The sequence below is a fragment of the Lynx rufus genome, unplaced genomic scaffold (assembly GCF_022079265.1).
Source record: "Lynx rufus isolate CCGP_SWC_20201006 ecotype Redwood Valley unplaced genomic scaffold, mLynRuf1.p SCAF_8, whole genome shotgun sequence".
Lineage (NCBI taxonomy): Eukaryota > Metazoa > Chordata > Mammalia > Carnivora > Felidae > Lynx > Lynx rufus.
In genome coordinates this window covers 29,483,977-29,502,625 of record NW_025814896.1, presented here as the reverse complement: position 1 = coordinate 29,502,625, position 18,649 = coordinate 29,483,977, and the positions used below count along the sequence as shown (strand labels likewise).

At 50.6% G+C, this 18,649-nt stretch overlaps 2 protein-coding genes and 5 non-coding genes across 8 annotated transcripts; 1 reads left to right on the top strand and 6 right to left on the bottom strand.

The window, feature by feature from the left end:
* Positions 1 to 1,066: 1,066 nt before the first annotated feature.
* On the top strand, positions 1,067 to 6,023 carry IDH3B (isocitrate dehydrogenase (NAD(+)) 3 non-catalytic subunit beta). Of its 2 annotated transcripts, none has more exons than XM_047068643.1 (12): positions 1,067 to 1,102; positions 1,231 to 1,311; positions 1,420 to 1,518; positions 1,618 to 1,738; positions 3,463 to 3,523; positions 3,600 to 3,732; positions 3,836 to 3,969; positions 4,064 to 4,166; positions 4,253 to 4,399; positions 4,646 to 4,740; positions 4,855 to 4,915; positions 5,889 to 6,023. In XM_047068643.1, the coding sequence occupies exons 1-12, from the start codon at positions 1,067 to 1,069 to the stop codon at positions 5,967 to 5,969; spliced, it is 1,152 nt and encodes a 383-aa protein (XP_046924599.1). In that variant the 3' UTR covers positions 5,970 to 6,023. The 2 variants fall into 2 exon arrangements, with proteins under 2 accessions (XP_046924599.1, XP_046924598.1); XM_047068642.1 differs by having other exon boundaries at positions 5,575 to 6,023.
* Position 6,024: 1 nt separating this feature from the next.
* NOP56 (NOP56 ribonucleoprotein) lies at positions 6,025 to 11,342 on the bottom strand. Its single transcript, XM_047068641.1, has 12 exons — positions 11,270 to 11,342; positions 11,027 to 11,116; positions 10,524 to 10,638; positions 9,808 to 9,969; positions 9,445 to 9,643; positions 8,890 to 9,077; positions 8,661 to 8,812; positions 8,380 to 8,480; positions 7,863 to 8,011; positions 7,514 to 7,635; positions 7,185 to 7,322; positions 6,025 to 6,483 (listed from the first exon to the last, which is right to left on the bottom strand). The coding sequence occupies exons 1-12, from the start codon at positions 11,270 to 11,272 to the stop codon at positions 6,109 to 6,111; spliced, it is 1,794 nt and encodes a 597-aa protein (XP_046924597.1). The 5' UTR covers positions 11,273 to 11,342; the 3' UTR covers positions 6,025 to 6,108.
* On the bottom strand, positions 7,393 to 7,464 carry LOC124504470 (small nucleolar RNA SNORD57). Its single transcript, XR_006960443.1, has one exon. It is a non-coding gene; the product is annotated as a small nucleolar RNA SNORD57 (small nucleolar RNA).
* On the bottom strand, positions 7,728 to 7,798 carry LOC124504471 (small nucleolar RNA SNORD56). Its single transcript, XR_006960444.1, has one exon. It is a non-coding gene; the product is annotated as a small nucleolar RNA SNORD56 (small nucleolar RNA).
* On the bottom strand, positions 8,233 to 8,317 carry LOC124504493 (small nucleolar RNA SNORD86). The gene has a single exon (XR_006960466.1). It is a non-coding gene; the product is annotated as a small nucleolar RNA SNORD86 (small nucleolar RNA).
* Positions 9,202 to 9,332, bottom strand: LOC124504485 (small nucleolar RNA SNORA51). Its single transcript, XR_006960458.1, has one exon. It is a non-coding gene; the product is annotated as a small nucleolar RNA SNORA51 (small nucleolar RNA).
* On the bottom strand, positions 10,133 to 10,200 carry LOC124504495 (small nucleolar RNA SNORD110). Its single transcript, XR_006960468.1, has one exon. It is a non-coding gene; the product is annotated as a small nucleolar RNA SNORD110 (small nucleolar RNA).
* Positions 11,343 to 18,649: the final 7,307 nt, after the last annotated feature.

The following is an 18,649-nucleotide window of genomic DNA, read 5'->3' as shown; positions in this document are numbered from 1 at the left end:
TTAGGCAAAATCCTCCTGTGTCCTTTGGTTTTTAGGCAGGTCATCTGAAAGCAGCATGTGAATGGAATTTAAAAAATCAATATGGGGGCACCTGGGTGGCTCAGTTGGTTAAGCATAGGGACTTCAGTTCAGATAATCTCATGGTTTGTGGGTTTGAGCCCCCTGTCGGGCTCTGTGCTGACAGCCTGGAGCCTACTTTGGATTCTGTGTCTCCTTCTCGCTATCCCTCCCCTGCTCACGCTCTCTCTCTCTCAAAAACAAATAAACATTAAAAAATTACAAAAAAAGCAGTCTGGGAGCACCTGCTTGGCTCAGTCAGTAGAGCCTTTAATTCATGATCTTGAGGGTTGTGAGTTTGAGCCTTCCATTGGGTGTAGAGATTACTTTAAAATAAAATCTTAAGAAAATCAGTTCAAAATTCCGCTTTGATCACACTTACATGCTTGAGATAATTTCTGTCTCCAACTAATGGTTCTGCCCAGGGTAGTCGAGGCCTGGGACACACTTTTAGGGAAACAACTGTCAGAGCAAAGAACAAGACCACATAGGAAGAAACAACGAGGAAATGTGATTAACACAGAGTAACTGGGCAGGCTAGGAGACTGCCGGAGAAACCAGACACACAACCTTCCCCCAAGGACTGTGTTGTGTTCATTAATGTTTTTAGTGCCTGACATACGGAATATTCAGTGCGTATTGCTTAAAAGAATTACCATGGCATAGAGGCAAAAACATTAAGAAAGGACAGATTCCTCAGTATTGTTTCTCACCCCGTTAAACTCCGGCACTCGTTCCCTAAGCATGAAATCTCATATTCTCCTTTAGTGTTAGTTTCAACATAAATTAAATATGGAGCCCTAAAACAAAGCAGCAAAGTGTGTGTGTGTCCCTTCACGCTCCACGGCAAAGGATAAGCAGAAGAGTCAAGGGCAGAAGGAAAACAGAGGCCAGCCAGCGTTGGTCCGGGCAAGGGAGACTCGCCCACTGCCCTACAACAGACCGGAAATCGGGGTCGCACCCGCGCGGGCTTCTGACGTCACTTCCCCCGCGACTTCTTGCGGAGGATATGGCGGCTCTCAGCGGTGTCCGCTGGCTGACCCGGGTGAGGCCTGGGGTCAGGTCGTGCCGGGGGCGGGTGGGGGTGCGGCGGGTGTGTACCAGGCTCACTGAAGTATTCGGGGTGTGGGACCCCCGTACCCGACCTCACGGGCGTGTGCGTGTCTGTCGCAGGCGCTGGTCGCCGCCCCGAATTCCGGGACATGGAGGAACCTGTGTACCTCTGCCGTGGCGCACGCCGCCTCTCGAAGCCAGGTAAGGGAAAGTCCGGCTCCGGTCTGTCCACGCGCCTGTCCCCTCGTCCCCCGCTCCCCGGGACCAGTGCTCCCACCCCAGCTGTGGCTCTGATGGTCCCGCTGGCAGGCTGAGGACATGAGGCTGGAGGGCGCCTTTCCCGTGACCATGCTGCCAGGCGACGGCGTGGGGCCTGAACTGATGCACGCTGTCAAGGAGGTGTTCAAGGTGAGTGACGTCGGGGAATCAGCCAGCACACACTATGGGGCGGGTTGGAAAGGACTTACCCCATCGTGACCCAGAGATTTTGGGGACCTGTCCCTGAAGGCTGCCTCTGTCCCAGTGGAGTTCCAGGAGCATCACCTGAGCGAGGTGCAGAATATGGCATCTGAGGAGAAGCTGGAGCAGGTGTTGAGTTCCATGAAGGAGAACAAGGTGGCCATCATTGGTACGTGTGCCCCCTTGCTATTCCACCCATATGCCTTTTAAAATCGCACGAGCAAACGTTCTTTAAGCTTCTTTTGGCACATACTAACACCTTAAGTCCCCCAGGCTCCCATCACTATTTTGTGGTGGCCATTTGTTTCTTACTGTTTGGGACCCAGGAGTTGAGAGATCATGTGAGCTGCCTGTGCAGGAGGGTTTCAAGGGTTTGAAGTATGTCAGGGGGCTATATCACGGGTCATCAAATCTTGTTAATTGTGTTTCTTGAATGCCACTTCTAGCTGCCTCTTTTCTTCTGTCTTCCCCCCCTCCTTCCCTGCTTTAATCTCCCCATTAGAGTTTTTTTTGGCTTCCAGTTCTGCCCCTACAATCTGTCTTCTGCATCTGTTCTTTTGGAAAGACCGACATGGCTTTGCCAGACCCTGCCTTAGCGTGGGAGAGTAAGTTCTTCGTAAGCTGACTTTCAGCTTTTCTGCCTTCATTTCCGTACCACTTGTTCTGTGCTTGGGGCACACTGGACTGTTAGTTTTCAAATACTATCTTGATTTACGTTGTTACTTCTGCCCGGAATGTTCTTCCTTTGATGCTGTTAGAATAGTCCTCACTTACCCTACTATAGTTTCCTAGGGCTACTGTAGAAATTACCTGAAAGTTAGTGTCTTAAAGTAACAAATATGTTCTCTTACAGTTCTGGAGGCTAGATTCCCAAAATTAAGGTGTTGGCCAGGCTTCCTCTGAAGGCTTAGGGGAGAATCATTCCTTGCCTCTTCCAGCTGCTGGTGGCTCTTGGTGTTCCTTGGTGTTTCTTAGCTTGTAGATGCATCGCTGCAATTTCTGCCTCATTTTTCGAACAGCTTTTCTCCCTCTGTGTCTGTGTATCTGTTTCTCTTTTGTTTCCTGTATAAAGACTTGACACTGGATTTTGGGCCCACCCTAGTTCAAAATGATTTCATCTCTAGATCCTTAATTATGTCTATAAACACCGTTTTCCCAAATAAGGTCACATTTACAGGTTCTGAGGGTTAGGGCATGGACATTTCTTGTGGGCTCACTATTCAACCTGTACCCACTTAACCTAAGATTTGGCTGTAGTGCCAGCTGTTTTCATAAATTTCTTGATATTACGAGAGAGAATTTCTATTCTGTGCTTCTGTGTACGACATTAATACCTCTCCTGTGGTACTTATCGTGTCTTTCATATTATTCGTCTTTCCCGATGTCTTGTTTACGTTTTGAGGACAGGAATTGTGTATTGTGTTTTTTGGTTGATATCCCTAGTACCTGATACATGGTCAGTATTCAATAAGTATTGGTTGAAAAAATGTCAAATAGACCTTTGTCTCCAGAGGCATTTAAGAATCAGTGATTTGGGGGGCGCCTGGGTGGCGCAGTCGGTTAAGCGTCCGACTTCAGCCAGGTCACAATCTCACGGTCCGTAAGTTCGAGCCCCGCGTCAGGCTCTGGGCTGATGGCTCGGAGCCTGGAGCCTGTTTCCGATTCTGTGTCTCCCTCTCTCTCTGCCCCTCCCCCGTTCATGCTCTGTCTCTCTCTGTCCCAAAAATAAATAAACGTTGAAAAAAACATTAAAAAAAAAAAAAAAAAAGAATCAGTGATTTGGGAGTGGGAGAGGAGAGTCTGGGTTGCATCATGTCACTGAGAGGGTTGGACACTGATCTGGGTTCCCTTGGTCTTAGCCTGTGCCCTCCCCCTCCCCCTGTGTTTACACAGGAAAGATCCATACCCCGATGGAGTATAAGGGAGAACTGGCCTCCTACGATATGCGACTGAGGTAGGTGGCGGGGGCCGTGGGTCAGAGGAGTCCTGGGGCACCAGGCAGAGTGCTGATGGCTCTGCCCCACCCTCAGGCGTAAGTTGGACTTGTTTGCCAATGTAGTCCACGTGAAATCGCTTCCTGGGTACAAGACTCGACACAACAATCTAGATCTCGTGATCATTCGAGAGCAGACAGAAGGGGAGTACAGCTCACTGGAACACGAGGTGAGGCCCTGGAAACTGGGGAGGGCAGGGGTGAAGGGAGAGAGCGGCATGGCTCCTTCCCTTGTTTTCAGGGTCACCTGGCTATTTTTCTTTTCTTATCCAGAGTGCGAGGGGTGTGATTGAGTGCTTGAAGATCGTCACCCGAACCAAATCTCAGCGGATTGCCAAGTTTGCCTTTGACTATGCCACCAAGAAGGGGCGGGGCAAGGTCACGGCTGTTCACAAGGCCAACATCATGTGAGGGACATGTCTTTGCATGGGATAGGAGCCCCTGAGAAGGTAGCCCCTTGCACTTTCTTGATTGAGTCTGTTCCCTTTGGCCCACGGACAGGAAACTTGGGGATGGGTTGTTCCTGCAGTGCTGTGAGGAAGTTGCTGAACTGTACCCCAAAATCAAGTTTGAGACAATGATCATAGACAACTGCTGCATGCAGGTAATGTCCTCCCCGTGTCTCCACCCTCAGAGTGCCCGGGATGGGCACGGAGCAGAACTTCTCCATGCCGCCATTTTGCCTCCTAGCTGGTGCAGAATCCTTACCAGTTTGATGTGCTGGTGATGCCCAATCTCTACGGGAACATTATTGACAATCTGGCTGCCGGCTTGGTTGGGGGAGCTGGTGTGGTCCCTGGTGAGAGCTATAGCGCAGAGTATGCGGTCTTTGAGACGGTACGTGAGGTCACCTCTTCTCTTCGCCCGGCCCTCTCTGCATGCCTGGCTTCTGACTTCAGGTCCCTTGACAACTGCCCTCCGATGCATCCCCCTCCTCAGTGACCCTGGTGTGTTCTTCCCCCCACTGCCGTATGCTTCTACCCTGGGTGTCTGACCTGAGCTCTCTTCCTCAACGCCCTTCCCTGACCTCAGCCTCTGCGTCACATCTGCTCCTAGTGACTCTGGCCTGCCCTCTCTCCACAGGGCGCCCGGCACCCATTTGCCCAGGCAGTGGGCAGGAACATAGCCAACCCCACAGCCATGCTGCTGTCAGCTTCCAACATGTTGCGGCATCTCAAGTAGGTGTTGGTGGGTTGGGGCAGGAGGCTGGGTGTTTTAAGGGGGAGCACAGGTGGGGAAATCAGGGGGATGATGTGGGGAGAATCTCAGTTTCTTCCTGTCTACATTGACAGTCTTGAGTATCACTCCAACATGATTGCAGATGCCGTGAAGAAGGTGATCAAAGTTGGCAAGGTGAGTCAGAAAGGCTGTGGGTTTCAGGGCCTCAGCACTCCTCTTTGGGGAACCTGAATCGGGGCCTCCTTTCCCTCCAGGTCCCCAGAACATCTTCTGCGCTCTGATCTTCCCCTGCAGCTCTCAGGGCTGTTCCTCACCTTCCTTCTCCTGGCTGTTTCATCCTCTGGGTCTCCTTTGCCTCTTGGTTACTGTCTGCTATGCCCTCTTTCCTGCTCCCTCCATCGGCTCTTTTGTGGCTGCTGTCTGGGGGAGGGTGTGGGGGCCAGAGGAGCAGAGGGAGATAGCAGGCAGGATGAGGCACAGGTGTCTGCTTCTCCACACCTGCAAGCCCTTCCTCATCTGCATTCCCCTGCCTTCCGTCCTCCCACGTGGTCTGAAGTCCTCCAGGACTTGCATCTCCCATCTCACTTCACGCTCAGCCTCCCTCCCATCCTGCTCAGGCTGCAGCATAGCTCTGATAGTGGCTCTGGCCCAGACAGGAGTGGGGGAGCCCATGCTCTTCCAAACCTGGCCACCTCCTTGCGATTCTGCTGCATTGCATCTTCTTTCTGGCCTTGTCATTCCTTCTTGGATTCCATGCCCATCACACTGCCCTATCCCCCCTTCATGGGCTCTCTTCTCTTCTTCCCCACGGCTTTTGCCGGTGGTGGCTGTAGGTGCGGACTCGAGACATGGGCGGCTACAGTACCACAACCGACTTCATCAAGTCTGTCATCGGCCACCTGCACCCCCACGGGGGCTAAACCCCTTTATTCCCTCCAACCTCACAAGGACCATACTACCTACACCTCCCTTCAGTACAGTGGACCAGAGAAGAGCTCTTAAACCTTTTAGACCATAATCATCTGGGCAGAGCCTAGGTTGTCCTGGGGCTGGCTTCCTTAGGGACCCGTGTATTACTAGGTGGGGGTAGGGGGCCGCCTAGGGATGGGGCCTAGGCCACAGGGATGATGACCATTCTCCCCTACAGGTTCGAACTTCTGACATGGGTGGCTATGCCACCTGCCAAGACTTCACTGAGGCGGTCATTGGTGCTCTGCCTCACCAGTAGGTCCCATCCACACCCATAGCCATGTAAGGTGTTCAATAAAACAAATTATACGGACTCCTGTGAATTTGTTTTTATTGGGATATAAGGGATGGGTTGGGAAATGCCATGTGGGTTATGCCCCACCAGGAAAATGTCCGCTCTAATCTTCCTGGGAGAACTTCTGGAGCTTTTTCTTTTTCTTGGAGCTGCTGCTCTTGCTGCCAACAGCCTCTTCTGGTCCACTGCTGAGTGGCTCCTCCTTGGAAGAGAATTTCCTCTTTTTCTTAGGGATGCTCCTGTTTGCTGCCTCTTCGGCATCACTAACTGGTTCCTCTTTGGGGAAAGATTTCTTCCTCTTAGGAAGACTTCCGCTGCCAGCGGTCTCTTCAAGATCACTACTAACCAGCTCCTCCTTGGAAAAAGATTTCTTTTTCTTGGGTTTAGAGACAGAAACCGATGGGTCTTCCATTCCATTCTCCTGAGGAGTCTCCTGGGGCTTTTGCTTTTTCTTCTTCTTGGGTCTCTCACTTATCTCCTAAAGAGAAAAATGGGCATGAAACTATCTTCCATCGTATGAACATGCGCACCTCTGAAAATTCCAGCAACTAAATAGGGCAGAGAAACTGGTGGAAATGGTGTGAAAATCGCCCAGTGTTTCGGAAAGGATTTCTAACTATAGGGAAGATGCTGCAAACCCATCCCCAAGGGGACTCCCACTTAAGGAGGATATGTTGCTAAGCCCATGAAATAGGTATAGAAAAACACACAATAGAACCATCATGCCATGTTCCAAAGGGGACCCTGAAAGACTACTTGACCAACTGGGCGCTGCATGAAAATCCTGGGGAGGACCCTAACCTAGCACACATCATGGAGACCTCCCTGCCCCAAGCCCCACTATGAAATGCTACCACCTCCGGACAACACGGCTGAGAACACGCAGAGCAGGAATTCACACTACCCCCGGCTGAGGACTCCTGGGAGGCAGCCGAGGACAGAACACTTGCCCAGGGACCGGGTGTGTTACAACCAGCTCTCTGGGCTCCTGAGCCAGTTCTCTCAGCACCTATCTCCTTCCTATAGAATCAAGAGGTAGTTTGAGATGTTTCAGGTCCTGATTTTAGTCCAAAAGCCTGGACTCGAGACCATGATGTGAGGTAGCACATCCTGTTCTGCTGTCAAGAACCCTACACCCGGGGCCTTCACCCTGGGCTGAGGGTTGGCCTGCCCACTGACCTCACACTCCTCCGGGGTACTACTGCTGTTTTCCGAAGACGCGAGGGCAAGGGCGGCCAGCCGTTTCTTCTCCTTCTTCAAGCGTTTCTTCTCCTGCTTCTCCAGCTTCCTGGCCATCTCAGCAGCCGCTTCCTCTGCCTGGCCAAAGAAAAGTGCTGAAAAGGCCCTGAAGACTGCAGGTTCTCTAGGCCTCCTTTCCAGCTTCATTGGATCAGGCTCATTAAATCAGTTTTTTTGCCTCCACTCTACAAAGTCAGGCTTAGCCAGTTCATCACCTCCAACAGCCAGCTCTGGTGGTCCTTCCCCCACCCAGCAAAGCCCAAACTGACCTGAACCATCGCCTCCTTCATGACATCCAGATTCTTTCGTGGAATCTCTCCTGTCTCATAGAAGGACAGCCGCTCCTCAACTTGCTCTCGAAGCTTCTCCCCAAATACACTTGTGGGCACCTCTGGATGTGTGTGTGTGTGCGTGTGGGTAAACAAAGCCTGTCAGCTCCTAAAGGGCCAGCTACTCCCCACCGTTTTCCCTCTACCCTCAGCTTCACTCAGACCCAAGGTATCAACACTCACTAGGTGAACTGCTGTTGACGAAAAATATTGCCATCATTGTAGAAGCTGCTAGGTAGTCAGCCTCCCCTCCTCCCAGCCCCTTCTCCTCCAACCCCCCCACCCATACCAGAGAAGCAATCAATTCGTGAGGCAATACTGCATTTGTTTGCCAGGTATCGGGAGATGCGGCCTTTGTTCTTGGCAGCTGCTCGGCCAATGAAGGTGGAGTGGAAAATGAGTCCATATTTTGGGGTGTTACCCCTTGTCTTCAGGGCTCTGGGAGAAGAATATTTAGTGGGGAGTTTAAGATCAGAAATCTCAACCCCACCAGCCGAGGCAGCTCCTCCCCTCCCGTGCTCCCCCAGTCTCCAAAGTGAGCCTTAGGCTGGACTGGGTCTCTACACCCCCACCTCACGCCAACCCACAGCTCCCAGAGGCAGAGGGAAGGCATCCAATGTCGCTGACCTGGAAATCTGGTCCCTTTGCTGGGCCCTGGGAATCACTCAGACACCAGGACTGGCCATCACCCCATAGCAGAGGTCTGTATAGGTCAGGGAGCCCTGGTCAGCCATCACCGTGATCCCCAAACAAGCAGTGGGCACCGCAAGTGGCACCGGTGTGTGGGCAGGTGCCCTCACTGGTACCTGAACAGGGCCTTTTCAGCCCCAAGGATCTGCACTGTGGACGCTGGATACTTGGCCAGGTTGGTGAGGCTGCCAGCATGAGCAATGAGACGTGCACCTACCTAGAAAAGGATTCAAGGAATTAGAGAAGCTGGAATTGCCACTCTACCAACTGCATAATTCCGCTTCACCCGTCGTCAAGTGCAACTGGGGAAGATTAACAATGGGTCAGAAAATAATACAGCAGTATGGACCTCTGTTGTAATAGTCCTCAACCCCATGCTGTGTTCCCCATGACGTACCGCTTCCCCAATTAGCGCTGATAGGCTGGGGGCTACTTGGCTCATCTTGGATCGCAGGTAAGTATGTAGGCTCTGGCGGTACTCTGACAAAGACACCACACGACTGGAGAAGCTCTCGATGTTTATCAAGTCGATGGCTGATATGTCCATGCCTAAGGGGCACCAAGAATGAATGCAAGACCAGATATTCACAGCCCCAAACTTATTCTGGCCACTAAGCTGTACTGACCCATGGAGGACCGCGAGGCATCCAGAATAGCCTTCGCCTTGGCTCCATCCATTGTCAGCTCTTCCAGCTTCTCCAGCTTGTCTTCATTCAGCTCCCTTCGGTTTCCAATGAACTGAGCGAGGCGGCAGTATGTGGCATTGTCATTGATGATCTTCACCAGCTCAGGAAAGTGATACCCGTACCACTCCCTGCAAAAAGCCAGCACAATCACTCCCTGCCCAGCTGCCAGGTCTCAAAGCTATAGCCCCAACCCTCTCCATTTCCATTCTTTGCCTGAAGAACAGGAAACAAGTCAGATTCAAAACGTCAACTCCGTGTCCCCCCATTCACAATACAGACCAGGCAAAGCACCTGGGCTGGGGTGTATATGGGTGGATTTACTCTGCCTCCTCTTTCTGTACAGTCAGTGTAAGAACACAGCCTGTGGTAAGCACCAGGAGGCTCAGCCCCACCCCATGCGGTTCTGCCGGCAGGAGCCAGTCCTGACTTCAGCATTCAAATTAGTTAAACCACAGGCCAAAGACCCCCTTCTCAGGGGTTGCTCAGGCTCTTTACCTGACACGCATGGAGAAAGTATTGATGTCCTTATCCAGCTGGTCCAGGAGACTAATGGATTGGATAATCATATTGTCTACCCGGTTCACGTTAAACTTAACTTTGGCACGGGAATAGCTGTGTCCCAGCCCCAACTGGGCTTTACAAGCAGACAGATCTGTCAGACCCTTCACCAGGTTGTGGAAGTGCAGACGAACCCCTGGAGGAGAGCGAGACTGTGAGCAAGGGAAGGTTCTAAGCCAACCTCTGCACTCACGGGCACCAGCCAAGCAGAAGGGCTTCCCAGAAGCAACCTTAAGCTAAGCACCCTGTTAAGTTTCCAGATCCCCCCTCGAATGTAGTGAATGTTAACAGCAGTCCCACCTCGCAGGATCTCAGCTATCACGCCTCCAGTCTGGCAGTTGTACCCTAACTCTTCTTGTATAGCAGCACCAATCTTGGGGTCTCCAACCCCCAAGAGTACTTTCTTCTTTTTGGATGGCAGGTGTGTCTCCAAGAGCAGGCGGAGGTCCTCGTGAACAACACCTCAGGGCAGAGAACAGAGAGCTTCCACTAACATACTGAAGAATGCTTAACTCATAAAAGGGATCCTGTCACCCTAAATGCTGATTAAGTGATAGACTTATCCTATGTTGGTCCCACAGGGCATGCTGGGATGGCACACCTAGATCCTTCCTTGCTTCAGGCTTTGCTCAGAGACATGGAGACATCAGTGATTGCACTCAGGGGATTGACAGATTCACGTCATCACCGCAAAGCCCGCATCAGCCATGGAAGGAACAGGACTCAGGTCCAATTGCAAGCGTGTGCAATATATAATTGAAGCCTCCAACACACCCTAGGGCGCTGTGTAAATAAGCATTTAGTGCCGGATTTGCCTTCTGGAATAATCTTTTTTTCTTGGCTCTTCTGTATCAAAACCGCCTTTTCCAAGCACTTCGACAATTACCAGAGAACCACCTTTACCATCAAACCATGCCTCCCTACCGGATTTCACCTATGGAGCATTATCTCTAGAAGGCCCACAAAGAAATCACATCGACTTATCTCCGTAAAATACTTGGTGGTGGCCGACTCACCTTCAGACACAGCGTTGGCATTTTCCAAGGCAACCTGGGACGAGGCAAAGGGACAAAAGGCCACGAGACGAACGATATTGTGGAACTTGCCCAGGTTGAGCACGCACTCTTCCACCTTGGGGAAGAAACAGGATGAGCGGTTTTCTTCCCTGGCTCTTGCCTCTAGGGCGCACTAAAGCAGCGGTTCTCAGCCCTGCACGCATGTTTAAGAACCAACCGAACGCTTTGAAAACGAGCCGAGAATAGGCCCTGAATCCCGGTCGGCTTCATCGTACGAGGTGCAAGCCGGGGGGCTTACTTGCAAGTGCTTCTAACGCGACACTAATTACGAACGCAGGTAAGGACCCCCCCCACACACACCCACCCACCGCCAGGTCGGGAGCTTTCAGGCCCAGCGCAACCCCCCAAAGCGCGACCGGCCACGTGGGAGCGCGCGGTGCATGCCGGGGCCCGGCGGCCCCAGGAGCTGTGGCGCTGCCGGCAAGCCCACCGCTTCCACCCACCTGCGGCAGCAGCAGGCTGATTTCCTCCACCTCCTTCAGCGCCAGCAGCGCGTAGCCGACCGCGTGCTCGAACAGCACGTGCAGCAGCACCTGGAACGGGAGCCGGGGCGCGAGCGTCAGCGCGGTTCCCGAGTTCACCCGGCCCCGCTCCCAGGGCACACTCCCGCCCCGGCCCGGGCTCCCTCCCGAACTCAGGCCCAAACCTCGGCCTTCGCCTCACCCGCACCCGCTACCACTCCTCACCATGGCGCCCGCTCCTGGCCCGGCTCGCAATGCGGCGAGTGGGCTCCGGCGCGCGGAACCGGGCTCCGGAAGCCACGCCTCCGCGCCGCCGGCCAATCAGAGACCGGGGACGATACCTTTGCGGGCCTTCGGAGGGGTGCGCCGCGGTGGTATCGCCCGGAGGGCGGGAGTTGGGAGCGCGTGCGCGCGGGCTGCCGTGCGGCCTCCGCTGCGGCGCGGGTTGGCGCGGTTGCCGGGGACGCGCGGGATGCGGCCCGGCCAGCAGGCCGCAAAGCAGTTTGGGAAGGCGCTTTCCCAGATAATATTCCAGCCCCAGGTCTTCATCATAGGAATTGTGGATGGCAGAGGCCGGGCGGGAGATTCCGTGCGGGCCGCGGCGACTATTCCCACGCGGAAACTTGTTGCCGAGCCCGCTTTCCGCAACGCGGGTGATCTAGAGCCCTGGACCCCTCCCTGCTCCCCACGCCTCCCGGGACCCCTTCGTCCCCGCCTCCCACTCGGGGACCACCCTGCTCCCGCGGATGGAAGTGGGGCCTGGGGCGCGATGGCACAGACCCGGAGGAAACGGCTTTTCGTGGCCCGCTTCGAGCTTTTCGGTTGTATTTTGTTTATTACTTTAAAAAATGAGGGTGGCAGGCGATACAGTAGAAACGAATGACAGTCTCACCTGTTCCTTGGTTGGCTTCTGGTTCCCCTGCTGAAGCAGAACCAGTTCCTTTGGTAGGGCCACGTGTTGCTCGCCCCGTTGAACGCCCAGTTCCAGGTGAATGGGAGCTGCTTCCAGGCCCTCTAGGACGGGGTTCTGGGCAATCTGGTGACTTTTGAAATTCCCTTTGCTTTAGTAATGAATATTAGAGCTATAAACCCCAAACCTGGTTATCCTAAAGTAGTAAATATGCTGGCAAATTAAAAAAAATCATTTTAAGGGGATTTTTATTCCATATATCCCCATAACTAAAGCGCATTTATAAATTGAACATATTTTCTTCTTAGGCAATTCACTTCCTTGGTAAACAAAATCCAAGTACTGAGCTCACTCTTAAAAATAGGAGGAACCTTAAAATCTCATAATCTCAATATTGCTTAAAATGTGATTAAATTCTTATTACATATATTCTTGTACAGTCATGAATCTGAATCAGTTACTCTTTCACATTAAAAAAAAATTTTTTTTTTTTTTAGAGAGCGTGAATAGGGGAGAGGGGCAGAGGGTGAGAGAGATAATCTTATGCAAGCTCCACACTCAGTGGAGAGCCCGAGGCAGGGCTTGATCCCACAACGCTGGACCGTTGGCGGTGGATGGTAACCTGAGCCAGAATCCAGAGTCAGATGCTCAGCCAAAGGAGCCACCCAGGTGCCCCACTCTTTCACATTTTAAAGTGGAATTGCAAAATTAATCTGTTACGTACATCACTATGTTAAATTCTCTTAAATTATAAATACCAAATTAAGTAGATGTTTCCAAAATGTAACAGAAAATATTAATGCTATGACTGATTTTTTTCATTATTTCTGTACTTAATCCTAAATATTCCTGGGGTTACAGGTGCTTACCTGCTAAAGTAGGGGTTTTCAAGGTAAAGTCAGAATGCATCAATGGATTGCAGAATTAATTTAGACATTCTTGGCCAGCATTAGAAAAATAGGATGTGGGGCACTGGGTGGCTCAGTTGGTTAAGCATCCAACTCTTGATTTCAGCTCAGGTCAAGATCTCATGGTGCATAGAATGGAGCCCCACACTGGGCCCTGTGCTGATAGTGCAGAGCCTGCTTAGGATTCTCTCTCTCTCTCTTTTTCTCTGCCCCTCCCCTGCTTGTGCACACTCTCTCTCTTCTCAAAATAAATAAATAAAAAAAATCGGAAGAAAGAGAATAGGACATAATAATAGGTCACATAGAGGATTGATCTGTAAGACGTTTGCTTCAGCTAAGCATACGTAGAAATATGTATGTATGTATGTAAAATCCATATGCACACATGCAAATTTATAGTGTGGGTATATATACATAAACATACATTTCTGTGGATTAAATTCAAGAGGCCTGCGAGTCACCGAGCTGAAAGTTAACCGTAGATTTGAGCTGTCTGGTTATAAAGGAACTGTGGTAGAGCCCTTGGCTAACTTACAGAAATGGCGGAAGAGAATAGCACTTCAACTGATGAAATACACACACGATTAGATGGGATGTGGTGTAACCACTAACACTATTCTTTTGGCTTCCTCACTTCCACCTCTTTGCTTTTTAAATCAAACAATTTTTTTTAATTTTTATTTTTATTTAGTTTTGAGACGGAGAGAGACAGTGTGAACTGGGAAGGTGCAGAAAGAGAGGGAGACACAGAATCTGAAGCAGGCTCCGGGCTCTGTGCACAGAGCCTGATGCGGGGCTCCAGCTCACCAACTGCGGGATCGTGACCTGAGCCGAAGTCAGACGCTTAACTGACTGAACCACCTAGGCGCCCTTGCTTCTTATTTGATTTATTTATTTTTGAGAGAGAAAGAGTGCGAGCAGGGGAGGGGTAGAGAGAGAGGGGGACAGAGGATCCGAAGTGGGCGCATCACGGACAGCAGTGAGCCTGGTGCAAGGCTCGAACTCACGAACCATGAGATCGTGACCTGAGCTGAAGTTGGACACTCAAACAACTGAGCCACCCAGGGGCCGCTCACCTCCACCTCTTTAACTAAGTTGTCTCATTGATACGTCATGATCCTGACCTCGATGGGCATCTCTGCAGCATGTGATATCAAAGACCATATCTTCCTTCCCTTTGGGCTGGGTTCATCCCTACCTAGGTTCAGTTCTTGGCCACCAAAGTGGCAAAACCTCTGGCTTCCCCTTCTCTAAGCCATCTTCCTCGCCACTGCCAGAATGGTCTTCCTAAGGCAGAGAATCCAATCACATTCTGTTTGTAGGTGCTCACTGTAGCGTGAAGTAAAGGAAAGATTAAGGGCTTGGTGTCTCAGGAGCTCCTTGTGGTAGCTCGTCTCCGAAGATGACCACCAGTGATCCATCCCTCCTGGCATTAGGTCCTCGTGTAGTCCTCCCACGAGGAACCAGGCTGGGCCTGTGATTCATTCATTTTAGCCAATAGAATGTGGTAGCAGTGATACTGTGCCAGGGCAAAGCCTCAGCCTTTTGCGTTCTTCGGAGCCTTGAGTCGCCTAATGAGAAATTCAGCTACTCTGCTTGCGAGACCTCGTAGAGAAGGAAAGGCCCTGACTTCACGGACAGGTCCAGCTTTCTGAGCAGCTCAACCGAGCCCAGCCTTCCAGCTGTCCCCGTCAAGAAGGTAGATAAAGCCATTGTGTGTGTTCCCGCCCCAGCCACCGTCTGACTGCCGCCACACAAGCAACCCCACACAAGGCCAGCAGAAGAACCACCTGTTGGAGCCCCATCTACCCGCAGAATTGTGAGAAATGACCTTGTGGCTCAAAGCCACTAAATTTGGGGATGATTTGCCAAGCAGCCATAACCATGAATCAGTCAGCAAACGTGGGTTCATTTGGCTCATTAATGTAAACCTTTCTTTTTGATTCTGCATTCCCTCCAAAGTACTGCTTTCACTGTAGTCTACGCGTTTTTGGTGTGCAACATTTTCATCGCAATTCAATTCCAAATGTATTCTGGTTTCTTTTATGGATGCTGTGAGGACCCACATGTTATTTGGATTGGTGATAAAGGTTGATGTCCTCCCCGCTTCCTGTTGCTGCTTTCTAAGTGGTATTTCCTCCGCTTTTTCTTTGAAAAACTTCGACTACTCATCGCTGCCCGGTAGCATCCAGTTATGCGCTGTGAGGGCTGTTGCTTACTTTTTGGATAAGGAGGCAAAATGCTGTTGCAAAAATGGGGGGTGCCATAAGCCGGTGAACTTCCTAACCTCAGATTTACTACCCTGATTGTATCATTTCAGCTCAGTCTTGTAGATCCTGATGTGGTCCTGACCTCTGGCATCCTTACACGCATGAGGCCCAGGGGACTCCCCTTCCTTCCCTCCCTTCTTCTTTCCTTCTCCAGTGTAGAACCCAACATCGGGCTTGAACTCACGACCCAGAGATCAAGACCCAAGCTGAGATCAAGAGTCAGACGCTTCACCAACTGGGCCCCCCGGGCGCCCTGTATTAGGCCCAGGTGATTTCTTTCAGCGTGCAGACACCTTACAGACAGGAAGATGGGCTGGTGGCAAGTGGTGGGGGGAGGGAGCAGAGAAGCGAGCCCAAAGCTACCTCCATTCATCTCAGAAGCCAAACGAAACAACTGAATTCAGCCAGTCTTTTTTGGGCTAGTCTTTGAGGATATAGGTAGGTTTCAAGCTAGCAGGCACCTCGGACGCTGTACGATCCGACGTCTTTTCGCAGAGGAGGAGTGAGGATGTTCAGGGGTCAGGATGAGGAATCTGGGTATTCAAGAAGCGACAGCATCAGTGAATTCTTCTATTCATCCAAAAAAAAAAAAGATTTTAGGGCACTTGGGTGGCTCAGTTGGTTGAGCATCTGTCTCTTGATTTTGGCTCAGGTCATGATCCCAGGGTTGTGGAATCGAGCCCGTTGAGCATGGAGCCTGCTTGGGATTCTCACCGCCCCCCCCCCCCCCACTCAGTCACTCTCAAAAAAAAAAACAACAACAAAAACACGGGAAAAAAGGTTTTTTTGTCCCTATAGCATGCTAGGTATCTTTCTAGGTGCTGAGGAGACCGTAGTAAAGAAACCAAGTCACTGCCATGGCAGAGTTTACATTCTAGAAGGAAATAAAAAAAAAATCAAGTAAATGTGTAATGCAACAATACAGAAGGTTGCGTTGTTTTACCCAGGCCCTCAGGGAAGAGGTGGCATCCAGCAGAGATACAATGGTGACGTGAGGCTAACCTGTGACCTCTGACCTCGGAGACTTTATAATCCCAGGAGTGGAGCATCACCAAGGGCTTTAGTGCAATAGTGTGGGAGGCTGACCGGTAGACAACTTCCTGGGGAAGTTCCTGGGGAAGACTTTACAGCCAGAAGAGGTTTTAGGTAGTTAAGAGAAGAATGTGTGGGTCGTTTAGAGATCCGGATGGGGTCTCTGCAGATTAAGCTTCTGACTTGGACTTCGGCTCTCACGGCTCGTGGGTTAGAGCCCTGCATCGGGCTCTGTGCTGACAGCTCAGAGCCCGGAGCCTGCTTCGGATTCTGGGTCTCTCTCTCTCTGCCCCTTCCCCACTCGCCCTCCGTGTCTCCCTCTCTCAAAAATAAATAAACATTAAAAAAAAGAAATGTTTGAAACAAAACGAGCTATAGGATGGAACAAGAGTACTGGTTGCCCGGGCATGTTCCAGGTTCAAGCTTTTTTTTTTTTTTTAAAGTTTATTTTTGAGAAAGAACCAGCAGGGGAGGGGCAGTGAGAGAGAGGGAGACCCAGAATCCAAAGCAGGCTCCAGGCTCCAACCACAGAGTCCCAACGCAGGGCTCAAACCCACAAACCGCAAGATCATGACCTGATCCAAAGTCGGACGCTTAACTGACCGAGCCACCCCGGCACCCCAGGTTCAAGCTTTAAAGCCATGTGGCACCTGGAGCCTTTTCTTTCTCCCTGTAGATAGAACTGTCCATTCACTGGGAAGAATCATACTCTATAACATCTATTCCGCTTTTATTTAGCCCAGGCTGTGGCTCACTGTGTCATTTTGGTGTAAGTTAGCCCAGAATTTTCACTCCCTTCGACACTACTGGGGACCTATGGAAATGGAAGATGCTTTTTAAATTCCAGCGCGTAGGGAGAACTTCAGGAAAGGAAATTGCATGAAACAACCTCAAGATGGCGGCACTCTACACTCATTTCTAGAATGGAAAACCCTCACACTGAATTTGAAAGACTTCCAGGAATTCCTTGGCCCTTTTCTCAGATGTGGAAAGAACCCCTGCAACAGTCTTTGGTAATGAGTTACACATATGAACAATATTTCCACACACACAGAAGAATGAAAAGCATCCAAGGAAGATCACTGAGTTCATAAATTTTTGATCTTAAATTTTCTTTTAATGTCTGTTTATTTTTGAGACAGAGAATGAGTGGGGGAGGGGCAGAGAGAGGGAGACACAGAATGCGAAGCAGGCCCCAGGCTGTGAGCTGTCAGCACAGAGCCTGACACGGGGCTTGAACCCTTGAACCATGAGCTCATGACCTGAGCCAAAGTCGGACGCTTAACCGACTGAGCCACCCAGGCGCCCCTCCAGGATGTTTGATCTCGTCCACGCCTGTGATCATATCTGTTATTTCTGAGCCTGTAGCACCGTGCTTGACTTACATGTGTCTTACACGTGTCAACTTGTAGGATCTTTCTAACGGACTTTGGAGCTCAGGTTTCTATGGCTCATTTTGCAGACATGGTCCGGTGACAGAGATGTCTGTAATGCTCTGTATACCTCATCTGCCCCAACCCATTATCTTGGGCCTTTCTTCACACTTTCTAAAACCAATACTGCATCGCAGAATAAATTACCTGGCACAGTGCTGCAGAGAGCTGTCTTTAACAGCAATCCTCAGCACTCAAAAACAAGCCTAACTTACAAAATTGGATGGCCCTCACACCCCTGGTGATTTTGCCTGGCCCTCACACCCCTGGTGATTTTGCCTTTGAAGATTGTATTTTAGTTTTGTTCCCTAGGAACAAAAAGGGATAAAGTCCCTACTGACTCTATCCTTAGGTTTTAAAGGTATCTCTTAGAAACAGCACACGGGATTATAAAATATTCATCTGATAATCTCTATCCTCTATCTGCAGGGCTTGGTCTATTTGCGTTTGTTTTGATTGCTGATATATCCTATTTCTCTCATCTTACACGCTTTCTGTTCGTTACGTTGTTTGTTGTTGTTGCTTTGCCTTTCTGCCCCCCTCTTTCTCGGAGGTGCTATGAACCTGAGATCACTTTAAATTAAACTTTTCCATTTGAGGTTTTGGGAATGCCCAGTTGGTGTGGGAACTGAGATCCTCTGTGTGAGGGTTGCCTTGTGGGTATAAATTCTCAAGGGAGACTTTTTCCTCCTCCACTTTCTGCCAAGGTCAAAAAAAGGACAAATGTCCCTTTCTGCAGTGCAGGTTTTTTTTTTCTTATTATCCCTTATAGGAACTTGGGTGTCTCAGCTTTGGGTGGGCCTCTCCCGAGAATGTCTGGAGGGAGTTTACTGAATTGAGGGTCACCAGCAGAGTGGATGCTCTTGGTACATGGCCCAGCTCCCCTTACTGGCTGGTGCACCATACCCCGGTTTCTGTGAATATGCAAGCCATGGCGAGATCAGGTGTCTTCCTTGATCTTCCCCAAAGATGTGTTCCTACTTATGTGAGTCTGTGTACAATGACGTTCTTTATGGTCATAGAGCGCGATTATCGGAAATGAAAGGATCTGA

Coding starts and splice junctions, on each gene's coding strand:
- IDH3B (XM_047068642.1), top strand. CDS start 1,067: ATGGCGGCTCTCAGCGGTGTCCGCTGGCTGACCCGG. Junction 1,739..3,462: donor GAACAAGGTGGCCATCATTG/GTACGTGTGCCC, acceptor GTGTTTACACAG/GAAAGATCCATACCCCGATG. Junction 3,524..3,599: donor TCCTACGATATGCGACTGAG/GTAGGTGGCGGG, acceptor CCCCACCCTCAG/GCGTAAGTTGGACTTGTTTG.
- NOP56 (XM_047068641.1), bottom strand. Junction 9,970..10,523: donor TGCCAACGCTGTGTCTGAAG/GTGAGTCGGCCA, acceptor CTCTGCCCTGAG/GTGTTGTTCACGAGGACCTC. Junction 9,078..9,444: donor ACTTTCTCCATGCGTGTCAG/GTAAAGAGCCTG, acceptor GGCTTTTTGCAG/GGAGTGGTACGGGTATCACT.